General features: G+C 39.6%; 1 protein-coding gene, 1 long non-coding RNA gene and 1 pseudogene across 2 annotated transcripts; 2 read left to right on the top strand and 1 right to left on the bottom strand.

Moving 5' to 3' along the window:
• The first annotated feature begins 1,089 nt into the window (after nucleotides 1-1,089).
• Nucleotides 1,090-12,814, top strand: LOC111554734. The gene is made up of 3 exons (XR_002735328.1): nucleotides 1,090-1,191; nucleotides 10,183-10,241; nucleotides 12,727-12,814. It is a non-coding gene; the product is annotated as an uncharacterized LOC111554734 (long non-coding RNA).
• Nucleotides 6,107-6,565, bottom strand: LOC111554719 (annotated as a pseudogene).
• An 8,487-nt stretch (nucleotides 12,815-21,301) lies between the features above and the next one.
• On the top strand, nucleotides 21,302-22,243 carry LOC111554714 (olfactory receptor 4E2). Its single transcript, XM_023230389.2, has one exon. The coding sequence runs from the start codon at nucleotides 21,302-21,304 to the stop codon at nucleotides 22,241-22,243; it is 942 nt and encodes a 313-aa protein (XP_023086157.2).
• Nucleotides 22,244-22,689: the final 446 nt, after the last annotated feature.

The raw sequence follows: 22,689 nt of genomic DNA, 5'->3' as shown, positions 1-22,689 counted from the left end.
TTCCTTTGGGGGGACTCTGAACTTTGGAAATCCAAATGCAAATGCTTCAGAGTGAGATGTTAAGTATGCTGATTAATTATGAAAGGCTCTCTTCATTATGTGCATCCTCAATAAATAAATATAATCTTAACGTATTTCGGAGGTTTATAACTCAGGCTAGAAGTGAAGTTTAGGGGCTTTAGACTTGGGGAGCATGAACATAATCAGGGGAGTCTGTAGATGATGGGAAAGAAGAGTGAACATAAGCAATTTGGTAGCAAATCTGGGTGAGGCAGGAGAGCCAGTAGGAGATTCCCATGAAAAGATGTAGTCAGTAGGCATTAAGTACAATAAAAATTTACAGTAAATGTGAAGATTTTCCTTTCCTGCTTTATAATTCCCTTATGTTCTCTTCAAATCTTTTTTTTTTTTTTTGAGACGGAGTCTCGCTCTGTCGCCCGGGCTGGAGTGCAGTGGACGGATCTCAGCTCACTGCAAGCTCCGCCTCCCGGGTTTACGCCATTCTCCAGCCTCAGCCTCCGGAGTAGCTGGGACTACAGGCGCCCGCCACCTCGCCCGGCTAGTTTTTTGTATTTTTAGTAGAGACGGGGTTTCACAGTGTTAGCCAGGATGGTTTCGATCTCCTGACCTCGTGATCCGCCCGTCTCGGCCTCCCAAAGTGCTGGGATTACAGGCTTGAGCCACCGCGCCCGGCCAAATCTTTTAATGAAGTCTGTTAAATGCTACAACTTGCTGTCAGCTAGGTTTAGAGAGTACATCATTGTGTGTGGCTACCTCCACATGAGATAAAGCCGATCAGAGAGCAGAAGCTCAGATTGCAGGTTACTGGGACATCAAAAGTGAGGGCTGCTCCAAGTTAACATAGTTATATGGTCAGTCATATGCTACATATTTTTTTTTTTGGAGTCAAGGATTAAACAAAATTCTCTTTGGGTGAGGTAGAAGTGCTTTTTCATTCTAATTTATAAAATGAACATTTGAAGTGGAATTTGAACAGACATAGTCATACTGGAAAGTAATCTTGACAACATGAATCCAGGCCACTGAAATGTTCATGTTCCTTTTGTCTAACAATTCATTTTTTTGAGCTCTCATTTAAATAAATGCAGGCGAGAAATGAGGCTTTGATTTTTCCAGTTTACAAGGAAACCAAAGAAGCCATAGAAATGATATTTAAGGACTTTGGACTTGGTGAGTATGAATTGTTCATATAGTTATCAATTAGGGAAAACAATATTATGCAAATGATATTGTGAATGCTATGATCAATAGAATATTTTAAAGTTGTATTACTTTCTATTCCTGCATAACAAATTACCACAATACCCATATATTAGCTTGTAGTTCTGTAGGTCTTAAGTCCAAGCAAGTTCAGCTGAGTTCTATGCTTAGGACATAACCATAGTAAAGTCGAGGCATTGGCTGGGTGAGTGCTCAAGTTCTCACCCAGAGTTCAGAGTTCAGAGTCCTCTTCCAAGTTAATTCTTTAAGTTTTTTTCTATTATAAATATATATATGAATATATGACGGTGTCTTGCTCTGTTGCCCAGGCTGGAGTGCAGCGGCGTGATCTCGGCTCATTGCAAACTCCGCCTCCTGGGTTCCTGCCATTCTCCTGCCTCAGTCTTCTGAGTAGCTGGGACTACAGGCACCCACCACCATGCCTGGCTAATTTTTTGTATTTTTAGTAGAGACGGGGTTTCACCATGTTAGCCAGCATGGTCTTGATCTCCTGACCTCGTGATCCGCCCTCCTAAACCTCCCAAAGTGCTGGGATTATAGGCATAAGCCACCGTGCCTGGCCTATTTTTATATATTTTTTAAAATTTAGAGACGAGGTGTTTTTCTGTTGCCCAGGGTAGAGGGCAGTGGCATGATCATAGGTCACTGTGAGATCAAATTCCTGGCCTCATGGAATTCTCTCACCTCAGCCTCCCAAGTAGCTAGGGCTATAGGCACACACTACCATACCTGGTTAATTAATATATATATATACGTATATGTGTAGAGACAGAGTCCTGCTATGTTGCCCAGGCTGGTTTTGAGCTCTTGAGCTCAAGCAATTCTCTGGACTCAGCCTCCTCAGTTGGGATTACAGGTGCTTTTTTCTTTTTTTTTTTTTCCTGAGATGGAGGCTTGCTCTGTTGCTGAGGCTGGAGTCCAGTGGTATGATTTTGGCTCAGTGTAACCTCTGCCTCCTGGGTTCAAGCGATTCTTCTGCCTCAGCCTCCCAAGTAGCTGGGATTGCAGGCGCCCACGACCATGCCTGGCTAATTTTCCTATTTTTAGTAGAGACGAAGTTTCATCTTGTTGGCCAGGCTGGTCTCAAACTCCTGACCGCAAGTGATCTGCTCGCCTCAGCCTCCCAAAGTGCTGGGATTACTAGTTTGGGCCACCGTGCCTGGCTAGTTCTTATTATTATCAGAATTCTAGTCCATGTAGATGTGGGACTAAAGTTCCCATATTCTTAATGTTTGTTGGCTGGGGGCATTTCTGAGCTCCTTAAGGCAATCTGTACTCCTTCTCACGTGAGTCCCACCATCTTCAAACCAACAATAGCATGTCAAGTTCGTCTCATGCTTGGAATCTTTCTGGCTTAATCTTCCAAAGTTCATGTGTTTTTAAGGTCTCATGTCAATAGGTACATAGATATCTCCCTTTTAAAGAGTCAACTGTGGGCTGGGTGTGGTGACTCACACCTGTAATCCCAGCACTTTGGGAGGCCGAGGCAGGCGGATTACCTGAGGTCAGGAGTTCGAGATCAGCCTGGGCAATACGGTGAAACCCCATCTCTACTAAAAATACAAAAATTAGCCAGGTGTGGCGGTGGGTGCCTGTAATCCCAACTACTCAGGAGGCTGAGGCAGGAGAATTGCTTGAACCCGGGAGGTGGAGGTTGCAGTGAGCCAAGATCGCACCATTGCATTCCAGCCCTGGGCAACAGAACGAGAGTCCATCTCAAAAAAAAAAAAAGAAAAAAAAAAAGTCAATGGTTGGTTCAGCGTGGTGGCTCATGCCTGTCATCCTAGCTCTTTGGGATGCCAAGTTGGTGGATCACTTGAGGTCAGGAGTTCAAAACCAACCTGGCCAACATGGTGAAACCCTATCTCTACTAAAAATACAAAAAAATTAGCTGGGCATGGTGGTGGGCACCTGTCATCCCAGCTACTAGGAAGGCTGAGGCAGGAGAATTGCTTGAACCTGGGAGTGGGCCGAGATTGCACCACTGCGCTCCAGCCTGGGGGACAGAGGAGACTCTGTCTCAGAAAGTAAAACAAAACAAAACAAAACAAAACAAAAAGTCAACTGTGCCATAGAACCCAACACAATTACCAGAGTAATACTGCATCACATTCAAGATTCTGGGGATTAGGGCAGGGAATCTTGGGTCTATTTACTGAAATTTTACCTACCACATAGCAAATAAAGGATGTTCATTAAGACTGCATAAAAATGGTGAACTGCTTATGATATAACAATGAATCAAGAAAACCAGGGTGCATAATTGATTATGCAGAATAATCACAGCTGTGTGAAAACTTCTGGGCATAGAAAAAACAGGGAAAGGAATTACAATACTCTTTCTTTACTGCATTTCCGTTACTCAAAGTCTTAGTATGGGTAGATTTTCTTCTCTCTCTCTCTCTCCCTCTAGTCTCTTGACTAGGATTGGAGGGTGCACTTCCAAGATGGCTTGGTCACATAGCTGTTGGCAAGAGTCCCCAGATTCTTATCACATGGCTCTCTTTATAGTGTGTTGAGAGAGAGAAGAGAGAGAGGGAGAGAGAGAGAGAGATATTATATAGTCCAGCCTCAGAAGTGTTATACCATCACTTCTACTTTTTTTTCCCCCAGCTTCTAACATTTTTCTCCTTTTACATATAACAAAGTAGAAGAAATAATATAGGATTCAAACTGCAAAAGTAATTAATCAATAGAATGTATACACACACACAAAAAAAATCCCCATAAGAAGACAAGCTTATTTACAACGAAGAAACACATGTACATTTAAGATAGTTCTCATATAAGATATTTAAAAAATAAAACATATCCTACAATGAGCACCACTGTTTACAGCAATATTAAAGGGGAGAAAACAACACTCATTTAATACCACAAGGTACAGCATCAGTGGAATAAATTCACAGAACTATATTACAGCTTGTTAATCCATTTAAGAATTGTTCCAAATATTTCATATTTTTGGCCCTCAGAGGTCCATTCCTACAGATTTCAACTACTCTAAAATTCTAACTACTGAGAAGGTAGAGAATGATTATTAGCATTATTATAATGATTATTAGAAACACACACACTCACACACAGACAAAACTCACCAAGGAGTTACAAAATCTATGGAGACCAGAGGCCAACTATCATCACCTCATGTCTGCTGTCACCAACAGCCTTGCATTTTTCAGAGAAATATCTGAAAAAGTAGTCAGACACCAGTGTGGTCACTATCTCCTACGCCAAACCTATTGGGACGGAAACAAGCAGTATTACCATAAATGAGAACATTGAGGCTTACCTTTCAAGGCTTATTCTGGTCTCAGAAATTAATTAGATAAGATTATTTTCTATTGAAATAAATTTTGGCTAACATACAAGACTAGTCCTTTACTAGCTGGTCTTAGAGTAAAGGTCATACACATGAGTCTTTTTTTTTTTTTTTTTTTTTGAGACGGAGTCTCCCTCTGTCGCCCAGGCTGGAGTGCAGTGGCGGGATCTCAGCTCACTGCAAGCTCCGCCTCCCGGGTTTACGCCAGTCTCCTGCCTCGGTCTCCCGAGTAGCTGGGACTGCAGGCGCCCGCCACCTCGCCCAGCTAGTTTTTTGTATTTTTTAGTAGAGACGGGGTTTCACCGTGTTAGCCAGGATAGTCTCGATCTCCTGACCTCGTGATCCGCCCGTCTCGGCCTCCCAAAGTGCTGGGATTACAGGCTTGAGCCACCGCGCCCGGCCGATACACATGAGTCTTAACCTACTCTCTGTCATAGCTAAAGTCGGCTGAAGGTCCAAAATTAGAAGTATGCCAAAAATCCTAAGTACAATCGTCTGGAAGTCTGCCATGAAAAAGCCTTTAAGGATGTACTAATTTAAAGTCTCAGTGCGAGGGCATAAGAGCTCTAACGCTGTTAAATCTTCCTCGTTTGGGAGAAAGGATCAATGTTCCCTACAAAACGCTAAGTTTTGCCTAAGGGTGAAACCTACATATAGCAGGGTATAGAATTAATTTAATTTTGTTCCATCAGGATCCTTTTTCCACGGTAAAAAAACAGAATGAGGAATGAATTTTTTTTTTTTTTTTTCCAAGACGGGTTGGAGTGCAGTGGCGCGATCTCGGCTCACTGCAAGCTCCGCCTCCCGGGTTCTCGACACTGCTAATTTTTTTTATTTTTAATAGAGACGGGATTTCACCGTGTTAGTCAGGATGGTCTCGATCTCCTGACCTGTGATCCCCCTGCCTTGGCCTCCCAAAGTGCTGGGATTTACAGGCATGAGCCTCCGCATCTGGTGGAGGATGAATCTTAATTGGTCTCTTCTTCAAAAGTGGTAAATTTGGTCTGTGTATTGATGAAGCCAGACAGTTTTTTAAGTAGGCAGTGAAAGCTGACAGTAGAATAAGATTCCTGTAGCCACAGACCACTACCTGGTATCAAACTAAAGCAACGATCAACTTAAACAATTATCCAAAGTCACTTTAACTGTACTAAAGGGTAAAGTTCACCACTATATTATTTTAAAGGAAGTTGTCTAAATGTAAGAATTCCATTAACCCTGGGTGAGAAAAATCAAAACAAGTCATACTCTCTAATGAGTTATCCGGTGAGAATGAGAATACTTTTAACTATATTTGACTCGCAAACACTTACTTGGTAAGTGTGAATTTCTTTCTTTCTTTTTTTTCTTTTATCCCATTGGATTTAGACTATTGAATCATTAAGGGCAGAATGAGGGAGAACAAAGAGCTACTTCTTCAACATTTTAGTATCTAGATAGTATAGTAGAAACTGTTCCTAGGGACAATGTATATGCCATTAATCACATTGACTAAAGCGATGAATTATTCATTTTTCTTTTCTTTTTGTTTGAGAAGCTTGTTTATCTCCCTTTGGCCTTTCCAGTGTGGTTTGAAATGATTCCGTGTTGGTTTAGTTGAGGAAGCAACAGTAAGAAAGTCACTATCAGGTAGATGAGAAGCAGGTTGTGGACTTGCTGTCCCATCCAAACAACTGCAGCAAGATAAATGATCATGGCCATGAAACACATTTCAAGCTTTTCTTCCTTCAGTGTGAAGATTTGTTTCCACCAGTCCATAACTCTGCATTGAGTTTTTAGGAGACTGCTGCAAATTTCATGGAATCTTTGCTGTTGATCGCTGGTGCATTTATTAGAGCCAAAAATGTTAGGTGCTAGAACGGAAACAAGGTAGTCAGCCAAGCACCAAAACATAACAAAAGAGGAAACAGCAGAGAGAACAGATGAATCTAGATAGTAGATAACTGAAACACCAAAGAAACCAAGTCCATGATGGCAGGTGAAAACCAAGCTCTTTCCCATAATAAGACTTTATCCACCATCAACATCACTTTTCCCCATTCTTGCAGCTATTGTTCTAAACTTGCAGTCTCTGCAGCCAGCAAATTGATTCTGTGATTACCTCCCTCTGCCATCATCCCTGAGGTCCTGTCTCAGCAAGCACAAACCACCCTCTGACTCAACCTTCCTCCTGAGATCCACAGGGCGATTCTGGCCACTTCTGCTGTATTCTGTTGGTTACCCAGATGCACCTTTATACAGTGTAGAAGGGAATTGCACAGTGGCATGAATACCAGAGATGATGGAGATCATTGATGTCATCTTGTTGACTGGCTTCCATTTACCAACTCCTGTCAGCCATTGGTTGAAGGATATTAATTTTATTAATTACCAGGGATATTAATTTTCTAGTATTCAGGGTTTACTATGTACGTGGACAAAGAAAGCTCCGGTTGCCAGAAAGATCCCCTCAGGCACAGAGGTGCTGACAGTTGAAAGTTGGGGCAGTATGCTAACACATGAAAAATGTTAACTCTTCCACTGCTTTGATACACTGTTACCCAACATTATATTTGCTTTGTACTGTCATTGATTCCTCAAGGTGGTGGCTGATTACAGTTTCTTTAAAACACAAAACAAAACAAAAAAACCTCAAACAGGAGAATTAGTCAGATAAGTAGAGTCGCTGCTGCAATTGGTCCCAAGACCATCACTGTTATCTATTGTCTCCCTCTTCTGTCAGTCATTCTAGGCTCCCTCATTCAGCATTCCTGCTGCTCCCAGTTTCTTGCTGTTTGGTGACTCAGACCTTCATCCCTGAAAGGCCCAAGCCCCTGGTTACTGTACCCTTTTCCGACCTTGGTTGATGCAATTACCTCTTTACTGCTATCACCAAGCATGGAAACACCAAGACATGTTCCAATAAATCTCTGAGTTCTACCTGTACTTCTCTCTATCCCCATTACGTAATAGCAACTCTGTATCCTCATGATTATAGTCAATTACCTCTGCCACTATAGTTTTGCCAAAATTTGGGGAGTTTTCAGGCATTATTTCTTTTTCAGTTCCACCGCTTTCCTCTTATTCTAAAGCTCCAGTGATATGAACTTAGATCTCTTGTTATTATCTTGTAGGTCTCTGAAACTCTACTCATTTTTCTTTCAGTCTACCTTCTCCCTGTTTTACAAACTGGGTAAATTCTATTGATCTGTTTAAAGTTTGCAGGTTCTGTTCACTGGCATCTCCCCTTTGTATTGAATCTATCCAGAGAACTTTTTAATTTCAGTTATTGTATTTTTCAGTTCTCTGGACTCAACTGCTGCCTCAAATTCCTGGGCTTAAGAAATCTTCCTGCCTCAGCCTTCTGAGTACTTGGAACTACAGGCACTCACCATCATACCCAGCTAATTTTTAACTTTTTACAGAGGTGAGATCTCACTATGTTGCCCAGGCAGGTCTCGAACTCCTGGGCTCAAGTGATCCTCCTACTTCAGCCTAACAAAGTGATGGGATTATAGGCATGAGCCACCACACCTGGCCTCACTGAAGCATTTTTGTGAGAGCTATTTTAAAGTCCTTTTCCAATAATTTGAGCATCTGCTCATCTTGGTGTTGATATCAGTTGATTGTCTTTTCTCATTCATGTTCTGATTTCCTAATTCTTGGAATGAAAAGTAATTTTTGATTGCAGCCTGGACATTATGGATTTTTTATTAGGAAACTCTGGATCCTATTTAATCTTTTTTTTTAGCAGGTAGTTCTGTTGAGGTGTTGTGCAAAGTTTGGTGGATGTGTATGTTCAGTTTCCAGCTGGGTGCCACTGGTACCACCCCAGCAAAAAGAGGACCGTTAAATCACATTGCCTTATTGCCTCTGAATGGAGATGATCAGCTTTCTGCTGGGTCAGCTGGAAGCGGGGAAAGGAGAGGGCCAACTAGACTTACCTCCTGCCTGGTTGGTATGGCAGGAGTGGAGCTTAGCTCACCACTGGGCCTTGTTGACAAGGCGGTGGGAACAGGAACTCCAAGTAGCCCTGCTTTCCATTGCCTTGTTCAGTTACACGGCCACTGGATGGATGTGGAGGTTCAGCTCCTCACTGGGCATTGCTGACACTGGGGTGGAGGAACCTGAGTGTTGACTGTCTCACCTTACAGCACCTCATTCTACCTCATTGTTGCCAGGTAGAGATGGAGGCTCAGCTCATTGTTGGACCCCACTGACATTATCTTGCTGGGAGACTGGAGCACCACATGCTTCTGCCATCTGGGGAATGGAAGATCAGCTCCCATTTGGCCTGCTGACACTACCAAGCAGGAAACCAGAATGCACAGTTGGCTTCTATTGGGAAGGAAGGTGGGGTGGAAGATCAACTTCCCTGCTCACTAACTGAGACCTGGGAGTGTGGTTTATTCATTGGTGTTTAGCTGAAGCAGGAAAGGTACTGCTAGAAAGATTTCCTGTTGTTAGGCCACCGCATTTTCCCTTGTCCTTTGGCTAGAAGGAATGGGATTTCCTTGGAGCTTTTGTTGTTTATGCCTATTGGTGGCTCCGGGTTGGAGGTTTCTGTAACATCCTGTCCAGAACTTTTTTGATAAATGTTAGGGTAGTAGATTATTTTTCCTTCTTAAAAAATTCTAATGTAGTTTTTGATATGGTTGGGTTTAAATCTACCGTTTTGTGATTTGTCTTCTATTTTCCCCATTTGTTCTGTGTTCATTTTCTGTCCTTTTTAGTCTAGATAGAGTTTTTTGTTTGTTTTTGGGTTTTATTTTAGTATTTTAATTTTATTTCACTTCACTGTAATCTTATTAGTTATACTACTTTATGTTAGCTGTTTCTCTAGAATTTAGATTATACATCTTTAATACAGTATAATAACTTCAAATAATATTATATCATCTCCTGTATGATATAAGAAATTTTCAAACTTCTGTTTTTCTCCTCCCAGGCTTTTTGTTATTACTTTAATATATTTTACTTCTACATGTTATAAATTTCACAGTGTATTTTTGCTTTACATAGTCAAAATATTTAAAAAATGATTTAAAAACTGATTATAAAACACTGTGATATTTTTGCCTTACTTATAAAGATTACCTTACCCAGACAATCTGTAAAGAATATAGATTTATATGTATTGCTTTGAACATCTGCCCAAGCCATAGAAGAGACAAATTAGGAAGTGTTTAGCAAGATACTTCTGGAAGCTAAGTTAGTTCTAGGCTGTATATCAGGCATCCTGAGTACCCATTGATTGGTACCAATTTACTTAGCGTTCATGGGTGAGGTTTCACTTGTTCATGGACTTTGAATCCCTGGTGTGTATGGCAGTGGTTATTGCAGTGGCTATACAAACTGATGTCATGCTAATTGCCAAAGGTTTGGAACTCTTCCATATTTGAAGGCTGCTGGATTTGTTGTCCACTTATTAAATGGCTAAATGAATGAGACTAATAACAGGAAATGCATTGGAATGGAAAATTTTTAATAATACCTCTGAGTATTCATTGATGGCAAGTTTAATTATGTCATGTGATGATCACTTCAAAATCTTGTGTTAGATAGATAAAAATTCCAAAGCTTGCAAGCCTAAAATTTACCCTGTGCAGAATTTTGAGTTTCATGATCTTACATCCTAGGCTTCTATAATAGGATGTCAGAGGAGAATGGAATCATTAGAGGAGACACAGAGTAGATGGTAAGTGTGGGATATATATTGAGAACATTTATTTTAAACAAATAAGATATGTAGTTTTTATGTATAAACAAATGTTACTGATTATACATTGAAGAATATTGCTCTGGACTTTAGAAGAGAGCCTAGGCTTAATAGAGCTCCTGGGTTGGTTGATTTGATTTCATGACACTAAGTTTTGCTATCCTCTTGCTGCCTCACCTTTATAATGTGATCATGATTATTGTTACTTATTTAAAGTGGGTGCTGAGGTGGGGAGAGGGGGGATAACAGGCTTATTAAGAAAAGCTTATCTCCTGAGACTGATGAATGTACAGTGGTCTTATGTATTCCTAAACTTCACCACAGTCCGATCTTGATGATCATTGCAAAGAAGGTCATTATATTAGAGTTCTCCAGAGAAGCAGAACCAAAGGTTTTACACACACACACACGCATGCACACACACACATATATAAATTAGTCCTTTGTTATATATGGGAGGATTGGTTTACAGGATGCCCCCACCAATAGCCAAATCTGCAGTCATCCCTGCAGAACTGGCATATACTAAGTTGACCCTCCATATACATGGGTTTTGCATCCTGCGAGTGCTGCATTTTCAATCTGCGTTTGGTTGAAAAAAAATCTGCGTATAAGTGGACTCACACAGTTCAAATCCGTGTTGTTCAAGAGTCAACTGTGTGTGTATACATTATGTATATAATGAGGGAGAGAGAGACAGAGAGAGAGAGCTTGATTTGTTAGGAGACTGTGGATTGTGGGTTTGGAAGGTTTAAAGTATGCACGGCAGGACTGCAGGCTGGAAATTCCAGCAAGAGTTACTGTTATAGTCTTGAATCTAAAGGCAGTCTGGAAACAGAATTCTTTCTTCTTCTTGGGACCTCTGTCATTTTTCTTAAGGCCTTCTACTGATGGAGGGCAATTTGCTTTACTTGAAGTCTACTGATTCAAATATTAATCACATCTGAAAAATAACCTCAAAGCAACAGCTAGTTCATTGTTTGACCAAACAACTGGGTACCATGGCCTAGCCAAGCTGACACATACAATGAACTATTACAGTAATTAAAGGGATACAATTATTACCTGTATTCCATAATGAAAATAAAGTTAAGAGACTTGCCCAAGTAGACACAGAGTAATATATGAGTTGGCTAAAGGAGAAAAAGAAGCAGAATCCAAATATATATATATATATGGACTCATGAAATATGCTTTCATTTGACAATATTTATTAGTTCTGATGCACAAGAATAGAACCTAAGACAAACTGGCTTTGATTTGACACAGACCCCTTAAAAATTTTTATATTTTCTTACTGGGCACAGTGGCTTGAGCTTATAATCCTGGCTACTCAGGAGGCTGAGGTGGGAGGATAACTTGACACCAAGAGCTTGAGACCAACCTGGGAAACATAGTGAGATCTTGTCTCTAAAAAAATTCAAAAACCAAAAAAACTAGCCAGGTATGGCGGCACGTGCTTGTAGTCCCAGCCACTGGGAATGCTGAAGTGGGAGGATTGCTTGAGTCCAGGAGTTTGAAGCTATCGGGAACTATGATTGCACCACCGTATTACAGCCTGGGTGACAGAGCAAGACTCTGTCCCTAAAAAAAGTTAAAAAAATTTTCTTAATAGAAAACTTTAAGCTTAATGTTAGTATCAAGTTATATCCCCTAAAAGTATGCTTTCTATTAATATGAACTAAAAATGAATACTTTCTTTCTATAAGAAAATTTGTTGAATGAATGCATGACCTTTGAGTAACAGATTTTTGGATATCTTAAAATGCAGTTCTAATGGTGCCCATGGTAGTTACTAATTAAAGTGGTAATGGCAAGTAGACTTAGTTCTGTCTTAGTTGGCCTGACAGAAGTCAAAGTATTGAAAAGAAAAAAATGCAAAATTTGCAGAGAAGGAAAAGGATTAAAAAAATCCAGGGACCAATATCAAAAAGGTGAAACTGCTCGGTGTGATGGCTCATGCCTGTAAACTCAGCACTTTGGGAGGCCGAGGCAAGATAATCACCTGAGCTCAGAAATTTGAGACCAACCAGAGCAACACAGTGAAATCCCCACCTCTACAACAAACAAACAAATAAACAAACCAAAAACCAAAAACAAGAAACACAACAAAACAAACAACCAAAAAAAAAAAAAAAAAAAAAAAAAACCCAATGAACCAGAAAAACAACAACAAAAAATTAGCTGGGCACGGTTGGTGTGTGCCTGTAGTCCCAGCTACTTGGGAGGTTGAGATGGGAGAATCACGTAAGCCCAGGAAGTTGAGGCTGCAATGAGCTGTGATCACGCCACTGCACTCCAGCCTAGGTGACAGAGTGAGACTCTCTCTCTCTCTCTCTCTCACACACACACACAATTTAAAAAGGTGAAACTGTTCAAGCAGAAAGCCAGTTACTAATATCCAAATCAGAGTGTATTTTATTTCATGTTTTTTAGTGTTTTGCTTTTTCTGTTTCATTTCTAGAAATAATTATGAGAAAAGTGAATGAAATAACATTAGAGCAACATTATAACAATTAGCTAAAGCATCCCTGCACAACTGGAGAAAACTGGTAAGTTTTACCACTACTTGCATTGCTTGTCATGCTTTTTGTGGGTCTGCATGTGTACGCTCATATATACGTGGTACTGAGCAAGACTCTGTCTCAGCCACTTGTCTGATATGTCACTTAAGTGTGTGTTTAGAAGTTTAATAGAAGGCCTTTTAATTTATGAGAGTTGTTTTAACCTCTTTTCTGTCTAAGGAATCAGAATACTTTTTTAACATGTTGCTGTCCTTGAAGGCACCTACACACACAGACACACACAGACAAAACACACATATGGACACCCTCCTGGATTCCTCAAGATGCCTGGGGTTATGACTTGTCACCTTTAGATTTTCACAGCACTGATTTCTTTTTCCTAGTTATCGAACACTCCATAGGTTATGGAGTCTTGAGGTTGTAAGGGATCAAGACCATTACATCTGTTTGCTTTTTGGATTTGAATACTTAGCACAGTGCCTGGAATATAGCAGACACTCACACATGATTATAGGATGCATGTTGAATGTTGAAAAGATGAAGTCTTTTTTACTGGCAGATGGCCATCCAGTCTTTGTTTGTAAAAGTGAGGAAGTCCTTATGCAGCAAACCTGTGCTCTGAAAGTCAGCGTACGGATTAGTTTTGGGCTGTTGTGGAGAAAATTTGGAGGACTACAGTTGAGCCATGGTAGTTGTGCTTCTCTGGGATTTCCTACCCAGGGTCACTCTTTGGGACATAACTCACCATGACTACATCATTGTAATGTATGCATTTGTGATGTTAAATTCTTTCTTTCCCTTTCTTTCTTTCTTTCTTTCTTTCTTTCTTTCTTTCTTTCTTTCTTTCTTTCTTTCTTTCTTTCTTTCTTCTTTCTTTCTTTCTCTTTCTCTCTCTCTCTCTCTTCCTAATTTTCTTCTTCTTCTTCTTTTTTTTTTTTTTTTTTTTTTAGTGGAGTTATGCTCTTGTTGCCCAGGCTGGAGTGCAATGGTGGCACAATCTCAGCTCACTGCAACCCTTACCTCCCGGGTTCAAGCGATTTTTCTGCCTCAGCCTCCCAAGTAGCTGGGATTGCAGGCATGCGCCACCACGCCTAGCTAATTTTGTGCTTTTAGTAGAGACAGGGTTTCTCCATGTTGGCCAGGCTGATCTCAGACTCCCGACTTCAGGTGATCCGCCCCCTCGGCCTCCCAGAGTGCTGGGATTACAGGCATAAGCCACTGCGCCCAGCCTCTAAGTGCTTTCTATGTATGCAGAAGCAAGGACATCATTTTGTTCTTACCCTAAACAACCTTCAGCTCTAAAACTTTCACAGCAGTTTTTTTTTTTTCTCAGAGATTTCTTTCCCAGTTTTAGTTGGCAACCGAGTAGATGGTCTCCTCATATACGGTGAAGAATCAAATCTTTAAAAAATAAACTAAATTTAATATGCTTAAAGAGATTTAGGAGTTAATCTGACTCAGCTCTCTGCAGCCAACTACTGAATAATAGAAAGGGCTAGGGACAGGAGAAATGGGACAGAATTCCATCTTGCCATGCAGCAGCTGGGAAAGCCACAAAACACCTCTGAAGTTTACCTGCATCCCATTTTATTAGGGAGATGAACCTGTCAAAGGTTAGAGCGTGTTCCTATGAACTTCTGTCTTGTCTCTTCTTTAGAGTTTATGCCCTGGCATTCAATCAATAGAGGCAGTTCTCTTATATCAGATCCATTTAAGCAAGACCTTGGGAGCTCTGGATTTTACAAATCCATTTGAGGCTAACACGATAATGGTCTACCGTGATAGAAAATCACATTCCTTTTGGCAAAATGAGCCTTCTCTAAGTAACACTTCTCTAAGTGTGTCCTTGCCGAGGATTGAGCCTTTAGTGCTAAAAGAGAGATCAGGTAGAAACCAAGAGAAGAGGCAGAGAAAGATAGGGTTGGAGGTATCATTGATGAAAAGTAAAAATGAGTAGGCTAAAACTGGGGTCGGGGAGTAGAGGTCACTGATCTCTGGAAAGTCACTATACTCTTCAGAGGTGTGATTTCAAAAACGGGAAAGTTGTTGCTGTCTACATTGTGGAGCTGCTGTGGGAACTCTAGAGCTCTTGGAAGAAAGGTAAAAAAGGTAGTCAAAGAGCAGAAAGGGACAGATTTCATTGACCTTCATTTTTTTAAATGAAGAATTCTGATATACACAGTACACAATACACAATACTGATGTCTAGTGGGGATTCTGTTGCTTTTAGTTCAATTGCCCCTTTGTAGATAAGATTTCTGCTGATTGCCTTAAAATGGGTAATTATTTTGATGTACAGATCAACTTCTCCCCAAATTTTTGGATTTTTCATAATTCCTACTTGCAGTATTACTTTAAAAATATCTTTAAAAATTCTATTTATTTTATTTTTAGACAGGGTCTTGATCTGTTGCCCAGGTTGGCATTCTGTGGCATGATCATAGCTCACTGCAGCCTCAAACTCCTGGGCTTAAATGTTTCTCTTGCCTTAGCCTCTGGAGTAGCTAGGACTATAAACATGTGCCACCACACTCAGCTAATTTTAAAATTTTTATAGAGATGGAGAGTCACTATGTTGCCCAGGCTGGTCATGAACTCCTGGCCTCAAGCAATCCTCCTGCCTCAGCCTTCCAAAGTGCTGGGAGGCTGAGGCAGGAAGATTGCTTTGTCCTACTTTTAAAATATTAAAGAAATTAATTCAATAAGTATTCAGTGAGTTCTTCCTTTATGCCAGTTACTTTGCTCTGTGGATAGAAAAATGAATGAGATATTTCCCTTCCTTCAGGGAGTGCATAGTTGGATCTTATTGCTACTTAAAGCCCACTTTGTGTTTTTTTCTTTTAGTTCAATCTATTGAACCAAAGCAGCATGGCACATGGTAAAGAACGTAGGCTCTGAAAAATTCAAATTCCATTTTAGCCAGTTGCTGAGTGACCATGAGTGATTATTTAATCTTGCAAACATTTTGGGAAGCAATTTGATAATAATACATTTTGAAGTATAATCGTTAAGCTAGCAAACTCGTTTATAGTAATCTATTCCTAACAGAATAATAATTAGAGAATTTACAATCACTCACAAATATTTATTGAGCAACTACTATGTCTACATACTTTCCTAGATAATTTGGATGACTCATCGAGCAAAACGAAGATCCCTGTCCTTTTGGAACTTATATTCTAGCAGCAGGAGAAAGAAAATAATAAACAACAGACTAAATAGGTGAATTATATAGTATGTTAGAAGGTGATCAGTGCTTTCAAAAAATAAAAAAGGTAGATCAGGATAAAGGTGATCATGAGTGCTGGAATTCTGGGTAAGGTTTAGTTTTATATATGTTCATCAGCATAGACCCTGTTGAGAAGGTGATGTTTGAGCAAAGACATCAAGAGGGTGAGGGAGTTAATTATGCCAGTGGTCCCCAACCTTTTTGGCACCAGGGACCAGTTTCATGGAAGACAAATTTTTTCATGGACTGGGGGTGGGGGGGATTGGTTTCAGGATAAAACCATTTCACCTACAAATACCATTAGGCATTAGATTCTCACAAGGAGTGCACAACCTAGATCCCTCGCATGCGCAGTTCACAACAGAGTTTGCGTGTCCATGAGAATCTAATGCCAAGGCTGATCTGACAGGAGGCAGAGCTCAGGCGGTGATGCTGAAGCGCTCACCTTCTGCTGTGCAGCCTGGTACCCATCTATGGCCCAGGTGTTGGGGACCCCAGAATTATGGGATATCTGGGGGAAGAGATTCCAAACAGAGGAAGCAGCCAGTGCAATGGCCCCAGAGTGGGACTGTGTTTTGAATATTTGAGGAATACCAAGGAGGACAACATGATTGGAGCTGAAAGGAAGAATGGTAGGAGACAAGGTCAGAGAGGAAATGGGAAGTTGTGTCATTGAGGGCTTTGCAGGCCAATGGAAAGACTTCACTTATAATGTGTGAACAGGGAGCCATTGAAAGTCTTTGAATGAGTGAAATGATTTAATCTGATCTATTTTTTTTTTTAAAGATGGCATCTTGCTGTGCTGCCTAGGCAGATCTTGAACTTCTGGACTTAAGCGATAAGTCCTCCACCTCGGACTTATCACTTTGGGATTACAGGCCTGCGCTACCACACCTGGCTATTTGGGACTACAGGCAGGTGTCACTGCACCCAGCTTGACCTATGTTTTAATAGGATTTCTCACTGTAATGTTGAGAACAGATTGTGCCATTATTTTTAATAGTCAGAAATTAGAAACATCATAAATGGCCACAAAGGATGGACTGGGTACACACATTCGAATATATATGTGATGAAATGTCATTTGGTTACACACTTATGATATAATACTGAGTGAAAAATGGAATATAAAATTATATGTTTATAATACAATTGGAACAAATTAAAGATAACAGCAGTAGGATAAGAACAAGCTATGGGTATTCTTCTCACTTGCTTTTCCCTATGCATGCTGTTAATACTTTGTTTTAAAGCAAAGTAACTCATGCTTATTATACAAACTTAAACAATCATGAATTATAATGTAAAAAATTAATAAAATCTTATAATTTCCTTCAATCCCGTACTTCTAGAGGGAACTAATGTTAAAATTGATGTGTGTTCTTCAACATCTATCTCATGTCCTTCTAGGAATAAATATATACAAACATAATTCATGAATATGTATGTATGTTTGAATATGTATAAATATTAATATGTTGACGCATATGCACATACATATATGCATAAATATGTAGGCATACACACACAAATCTTTTTCTTCCTTTGTTCATTCATTCCTTTGTCCCTCCCTTCCTTATTCCCTTCCTTTCCTTCAAGGTTCATAATATACTCACAATAGATTCTTTTCCTTAACAATATGTTATTGACATTCCATGAATTAGTAGTTTGTAATCTTGGCTGCACATTGGAATCTCCAAGAAGTATTAATAGTGCTGATGGGTCCAATTCTCAGAAATTCTGAATTGATTGTTTGGCATGAGGCCTGGGTATCAAAATTTATAAAACTTCCTTGAGTGGTTCTAATGTGTAGCCACATTGAGAACCACTGCCTTAGGTTATACATATAGATCCAAGTCATTATTATTATTATTAACAGCTCATAGTATTCCATATTGTGGCTGTACTAAAATTTGATTATCTAGTACTCTATTGAGAAATATTCAGTTTGTTTCCAGTATGCTACTCTACTAAAAAGTCTTTAAACATGTATCTTTAGTTCTTTAGTTACTGGTGTCTTTATTTCTATGAAATACAGTCCTGTAAAGTTCTTGGGTTCAGAGGTGTGAGCATTTAAAATTTTAATTGACACTGCTAGATTATTTTCCAAAAAGATCTCAATAATACCTACTTCTAGTAGCAGTGTTAAGAGTACTCTGTTCCTTATATCTTTGTTAATCTGATGAATGAGAAAAATATTTGATTTTCTTTTTAATCTATTACTAATTGAGCATATTTTTATTCATACTCATTTGTCATTTTTCACTTCTTTTTCTGTGACTTAAGTATATTTTTTGCTCATTTTTAATTGAGTCATTTGTCTTATCAAATTGTAAGAGATCTTTGAATAACAAGAGTATTCTTTTTTGATTATCTATGTTACAATATTTTCTCCAAGTCTACTATTTGTTTTTTTGATAATGTATATGGCACTATATATTTTATTATTATTATTATTATTTTCAGACGGAGTCTCTCTCTGTCGCCCAGGCTGGAGTGCAGTGGCATGATCTTGGTTCACTGCAACATCTGCCTCCCTGGTTCAGTTCAAGCACTTCTTCTGCCTCAGCCTCCTGAGTAGCTGGGATTACAGGCCTGCGCTACCACACCTGGTTAATTTTTGTATTTTTAGTAGAGATGAGGTTTCACCATATTGGTCAGGCTGGTCTTGAACTCCTGACCTCGTGATCCACCTGCCTTTGCCTCCCAAAGTGCTAGGATTACAGGCATGAGCCACCACGCCTGGCTGGCATTTTATATTTTAAATTATTGAGAAAGTTTAACACGCTTTATCTCATTTTTACTCATTATGTTTTAATATTTTTTTCATGTTAGTGGGCCTGTGTCACTATTGTTCCTAATGTAAGCCCCATGACATTGTTCCTAATGTAAGCCCTATGAAAATGGGCTATTTCCTATTTCCATTATTACATAATGTTCCTAATGTAAACCCCTAATGTAAGCCTCATGTTATTTTAAATAACACTATAGTTAATATTTCCTTGCACTTAGCTTTTTTCATAGTTTGAATACTTACAAGGAAATAATTGGATCAAGAATATAAATTATTTTTGTGGTTTGTGATAATTATTTCCCAACTGTTACAGTTTTTGGCCAGCCATCAGTATAAAAAGTTAGGGTAATATAACTTTAGTATTTATACAATAATATCATATTACAGAATTTAAAGAAGTAAGTTTCTTAAGTATTTTCTTAGCTCCATTGTGAAGGAAGGCTTGAGTTCTTTTTCAGGCTGCCTAATAAGTTAGGTTCAGTTCAAGTAAAAAAATTCTTTTGCATACCCATTGTGTACAACGCACCTACTAAGTACTGCAAAGGATAAGTCCTTTGTGTGGTTACTACTCTTAAAAAAATTTTAGGCCGGGCGCGGTGCCTCACACCTGTAATCCCAGCACTTTGGGAGGCTGAGGCGGGTGGATCACAACGTCAGGAGATCAAGACCATCCTGGCTAACACGGTGAAACCCCGTCTCTACTAAAAATACCAAAAAATTAGCCAGGCGTGGTGGTGGGCGCCTGTAGTCCCAGCTACTCGAGAGGCTGAGGCAGGAGAATGGTGTGAACCGGGGAGGCGGAGCGTGCAGTGAGTCGAGATCGCGCCACTGCACTCCAGCCTGGGCGACACAGGAACACTCCATCTCAAAAAAAAAAAAAAAAAAAAAAAAAAAAAAAAAATTGATTTAGTGGAGGGCAAAATGAGCATCTTATTTTACTTTATTTTACAGGTCAAGGACCATAAAAGAAGCCTGAAAAGGAATAGATAGGCTTTGATTGGGTCAGGAAAGTTTTCTTAAAGGCAGTGTTCTTTGAAATAGTCAAAGACGAAGTGAAAGATGAATAGTATTTTCTTTTTTCAACTTTTAAGTTCGTGGATACGTGTACAGGATGTGCAGTTTTGTTTCATAGGTAAACATGTGGCATGGTGGTTCACAGCACAGATCATCAGGTATTAAGCCCAGACCTCCACAGGTGTAGAGTTGGTCCATGTGTTCTCATTATTCAGCTCCCACTTATAAATGGGAACATGTGGTGTTTGGTTTTCTGTTCCTGCATTAGTCTGCTGAGGATAATGGCTTCCAAGTCTATCCATGTCACTGCGAAGGACATGATCTTGTTCCTTTTTATGGCTGCATAATATTCCATGATGTTATGTACCACATGTTCTTTATTCATTCTATCATTGATGGGCATTTAGGCTGATTCCATGACTTTGTTATTGTAAACAGTGCTGTAATGAACATACATGTACATGTGTCTTTATAATTGAATGATTTATTTTCCTTTGGGTGTATATACCCAGTAATTGGATTGCTGGGTCAAATGGTATTTCTGGTTCTAGATCTTTGAGGAATTGCCACACTGTCTTCCACAATGGTTGAACTAATTTATAGTTCCATCAACAGTGTAAAAGTGTCCCTTTTCCTCCACAACCTCACCAACATCTGTTCTTCTGTTGTTTTTTGACTTTTTCATAATAGCCAATGGTATCTCATTGTGGTTTCGATTTGCATTTCTCTAATGATCAGTGATGCTGAGCTTTTTTTTTCATGTTTGTTTGGCCGCATAAATGTCTTCTTTTGAGAGGTGTCTGTTCATGTCCTTTGCCCATTTTTTAATGGAGTTGTTTGTATATTAACAGTCAATAATGAGGTGAAGAGAGTATCCTTGAATAGAGTGTATGTTTTCTGAGCAGAGGGAAAAGAAAAAGTAAAGACAAAGATTTTGGAAAGTAAGTAGGTGCAGGTAGGATGCCTGGAGGACAGTGACTTGCTTGCTGGAGAGAAGAATTAATAGAGAAAATAAAAGGACACTCACATTGAAAAAATGAAAATGTGCAGCAGACTGTTGCAGGCTTTGAATGTGTATTTAATTTGATAGGAAGAGTCAAATTATTTAGTTGGGAGTTGTATTGGAATATTAGCTTAATGTTATCAGTGCTTTAGTTTGACGTGAAAAGAGCCCAATAACTAATGGGTAAGGGTTTTGGGCATTTATTTATTCTTGTAAAGGCTCACTGATCTCATCTTCAAGGCAGAAACAATTGATTCCTGTGCCATGAGGTGGTTGTGTTTAAATAGAAGTGCCTGGCATGGCTCCTGGTTAGTAGTGGGTATACTGTAACAACTATTAAATTGATTTTATAAGCTATATGCTCTGATGATAAATTAGCAATTCAGATAAGAATACAAAGTCATTTCAGTTATTTCTATTTCTATAATAATAAAACTAAATTAGCTTTCATTTTTCTCCCCCTAAGCTCACTGAATGGACACTCTAAACCAAACAAGAGTGACTGAATTTGTCTTCTTGGGACTCACTGATAACTGGGTGCTGGAGATGCTGTTTTTCATGGCATTCTCAGCCATCTATGTGCTAACGCTTTTGGGGAACATTCTCATCATCATTGCCACAGTCTTTACTCCAAGTCTCCATACCCACATGTATTTCTTCCTGAGCAATCTGTCCTTTATTGACATCTGCCATTCATCTGTCACTGTGCCTAAGATGTTGGAGGGTTTGCTTTTAGAGAGAAAGACCATTTCCTTTGACAACTGCATCACACAGCTCTTCTTCCTACATCTCTTTGCCTGTGCTGAGATCTTTCTGCTGCTCATTATGGCGTATGATCGTTACGTGGCTATCTGCACTCCACTCCACTACCCCAATGTGATGAACATGAGAGTCTGTGTACAGCTTGTCTTTGCTCTCTGGTTGGGGGGTACCGTTCACTCACTAGGGCAGACCTTCTTGACTATTCATTTACCTTACTGTGGCCCCAACGTTATTGACAGCTACTTCTGTGATGTGCCTCTTGTTATCAAGCTGGCCTGCACGGATACATACCTCACAGGAATACTGATTGTGTCCAATAGTGGAACCATCTCCCTTGTCTGTTTCTTGGCCGTGGTCACCTCCTATACGGTCATCCTGGTTTCTCTTCGAAAACACTCAGCTGAAGGGCGCTGGAAAGCCCTGTCTACTTGCTCGGCCCACTTCATGGTGGTTGCCCTCTTCTTTGGGCCATGTATCTTCATCTATACTCGGCCAGACACCAGCTTCTCCATTGACAAGGTGGTGTCTGTCTTCTACACAGTGGTCACCCCTTTGCTGAATCCCTTCATTTACACCTTGAGGAATGAGGAGGTAAAAAGTGCCATGAAGCAGCTCAGGCAGAGGCAAGTTTTTTTCATGAAATCGTATACATAATGGGCATTGGGATTGCAGACATAATTGCAACCACATCCTTAATGAAAGAGCAAAAGTAAAGAGTCAAAATCAACTTATATAACTTGGTAAATTAGGTAAAATGGCATGGAGCAGGTTAGATTTCTGCTCATTAAAGATAAGAACTTACTCTGTTCATTGAAGATAAAAACTTATTAACTATTATTTAAATAAAGCAAAACATCATAGTGGAAGGTATAAGGAAAAATAACCCAGGAAAATTTAAAGACAGCTTTTGATTTCATCAGTAAAAGAATACAATTTGGGGAACTCAGTTCAGTCTCAGTTTCAGGAGCAGGTAGAGTGAGAATCGACTCTCTTGATTTATACTGTTCTGTGGGATATTGCCTCTGGGAAGCTATACATCACTCCGGTGATTTATACATTATAGTAGTTTCAATCTTGCTTTCCAATACATTTTCAAGTGT

This window comes from Piliocolobus tephrosceles, chromosome 6, assembly GCF_002776525.5.
Source record: "Piliocolobus tephrosceles isolate RC106 chromosome 6, ASM277652v3, whole genome shotgun sequence".
Lineage (NCBI taxonomy): Eukaryota > Metazoa > Chordata > Mammalia > Primates > Cercopithecidae > Piliocolobus > Piliocolobus tephrosceles.
This window is presented reverse-complemented; position numbering and strand designations above follow the sequence as displayed.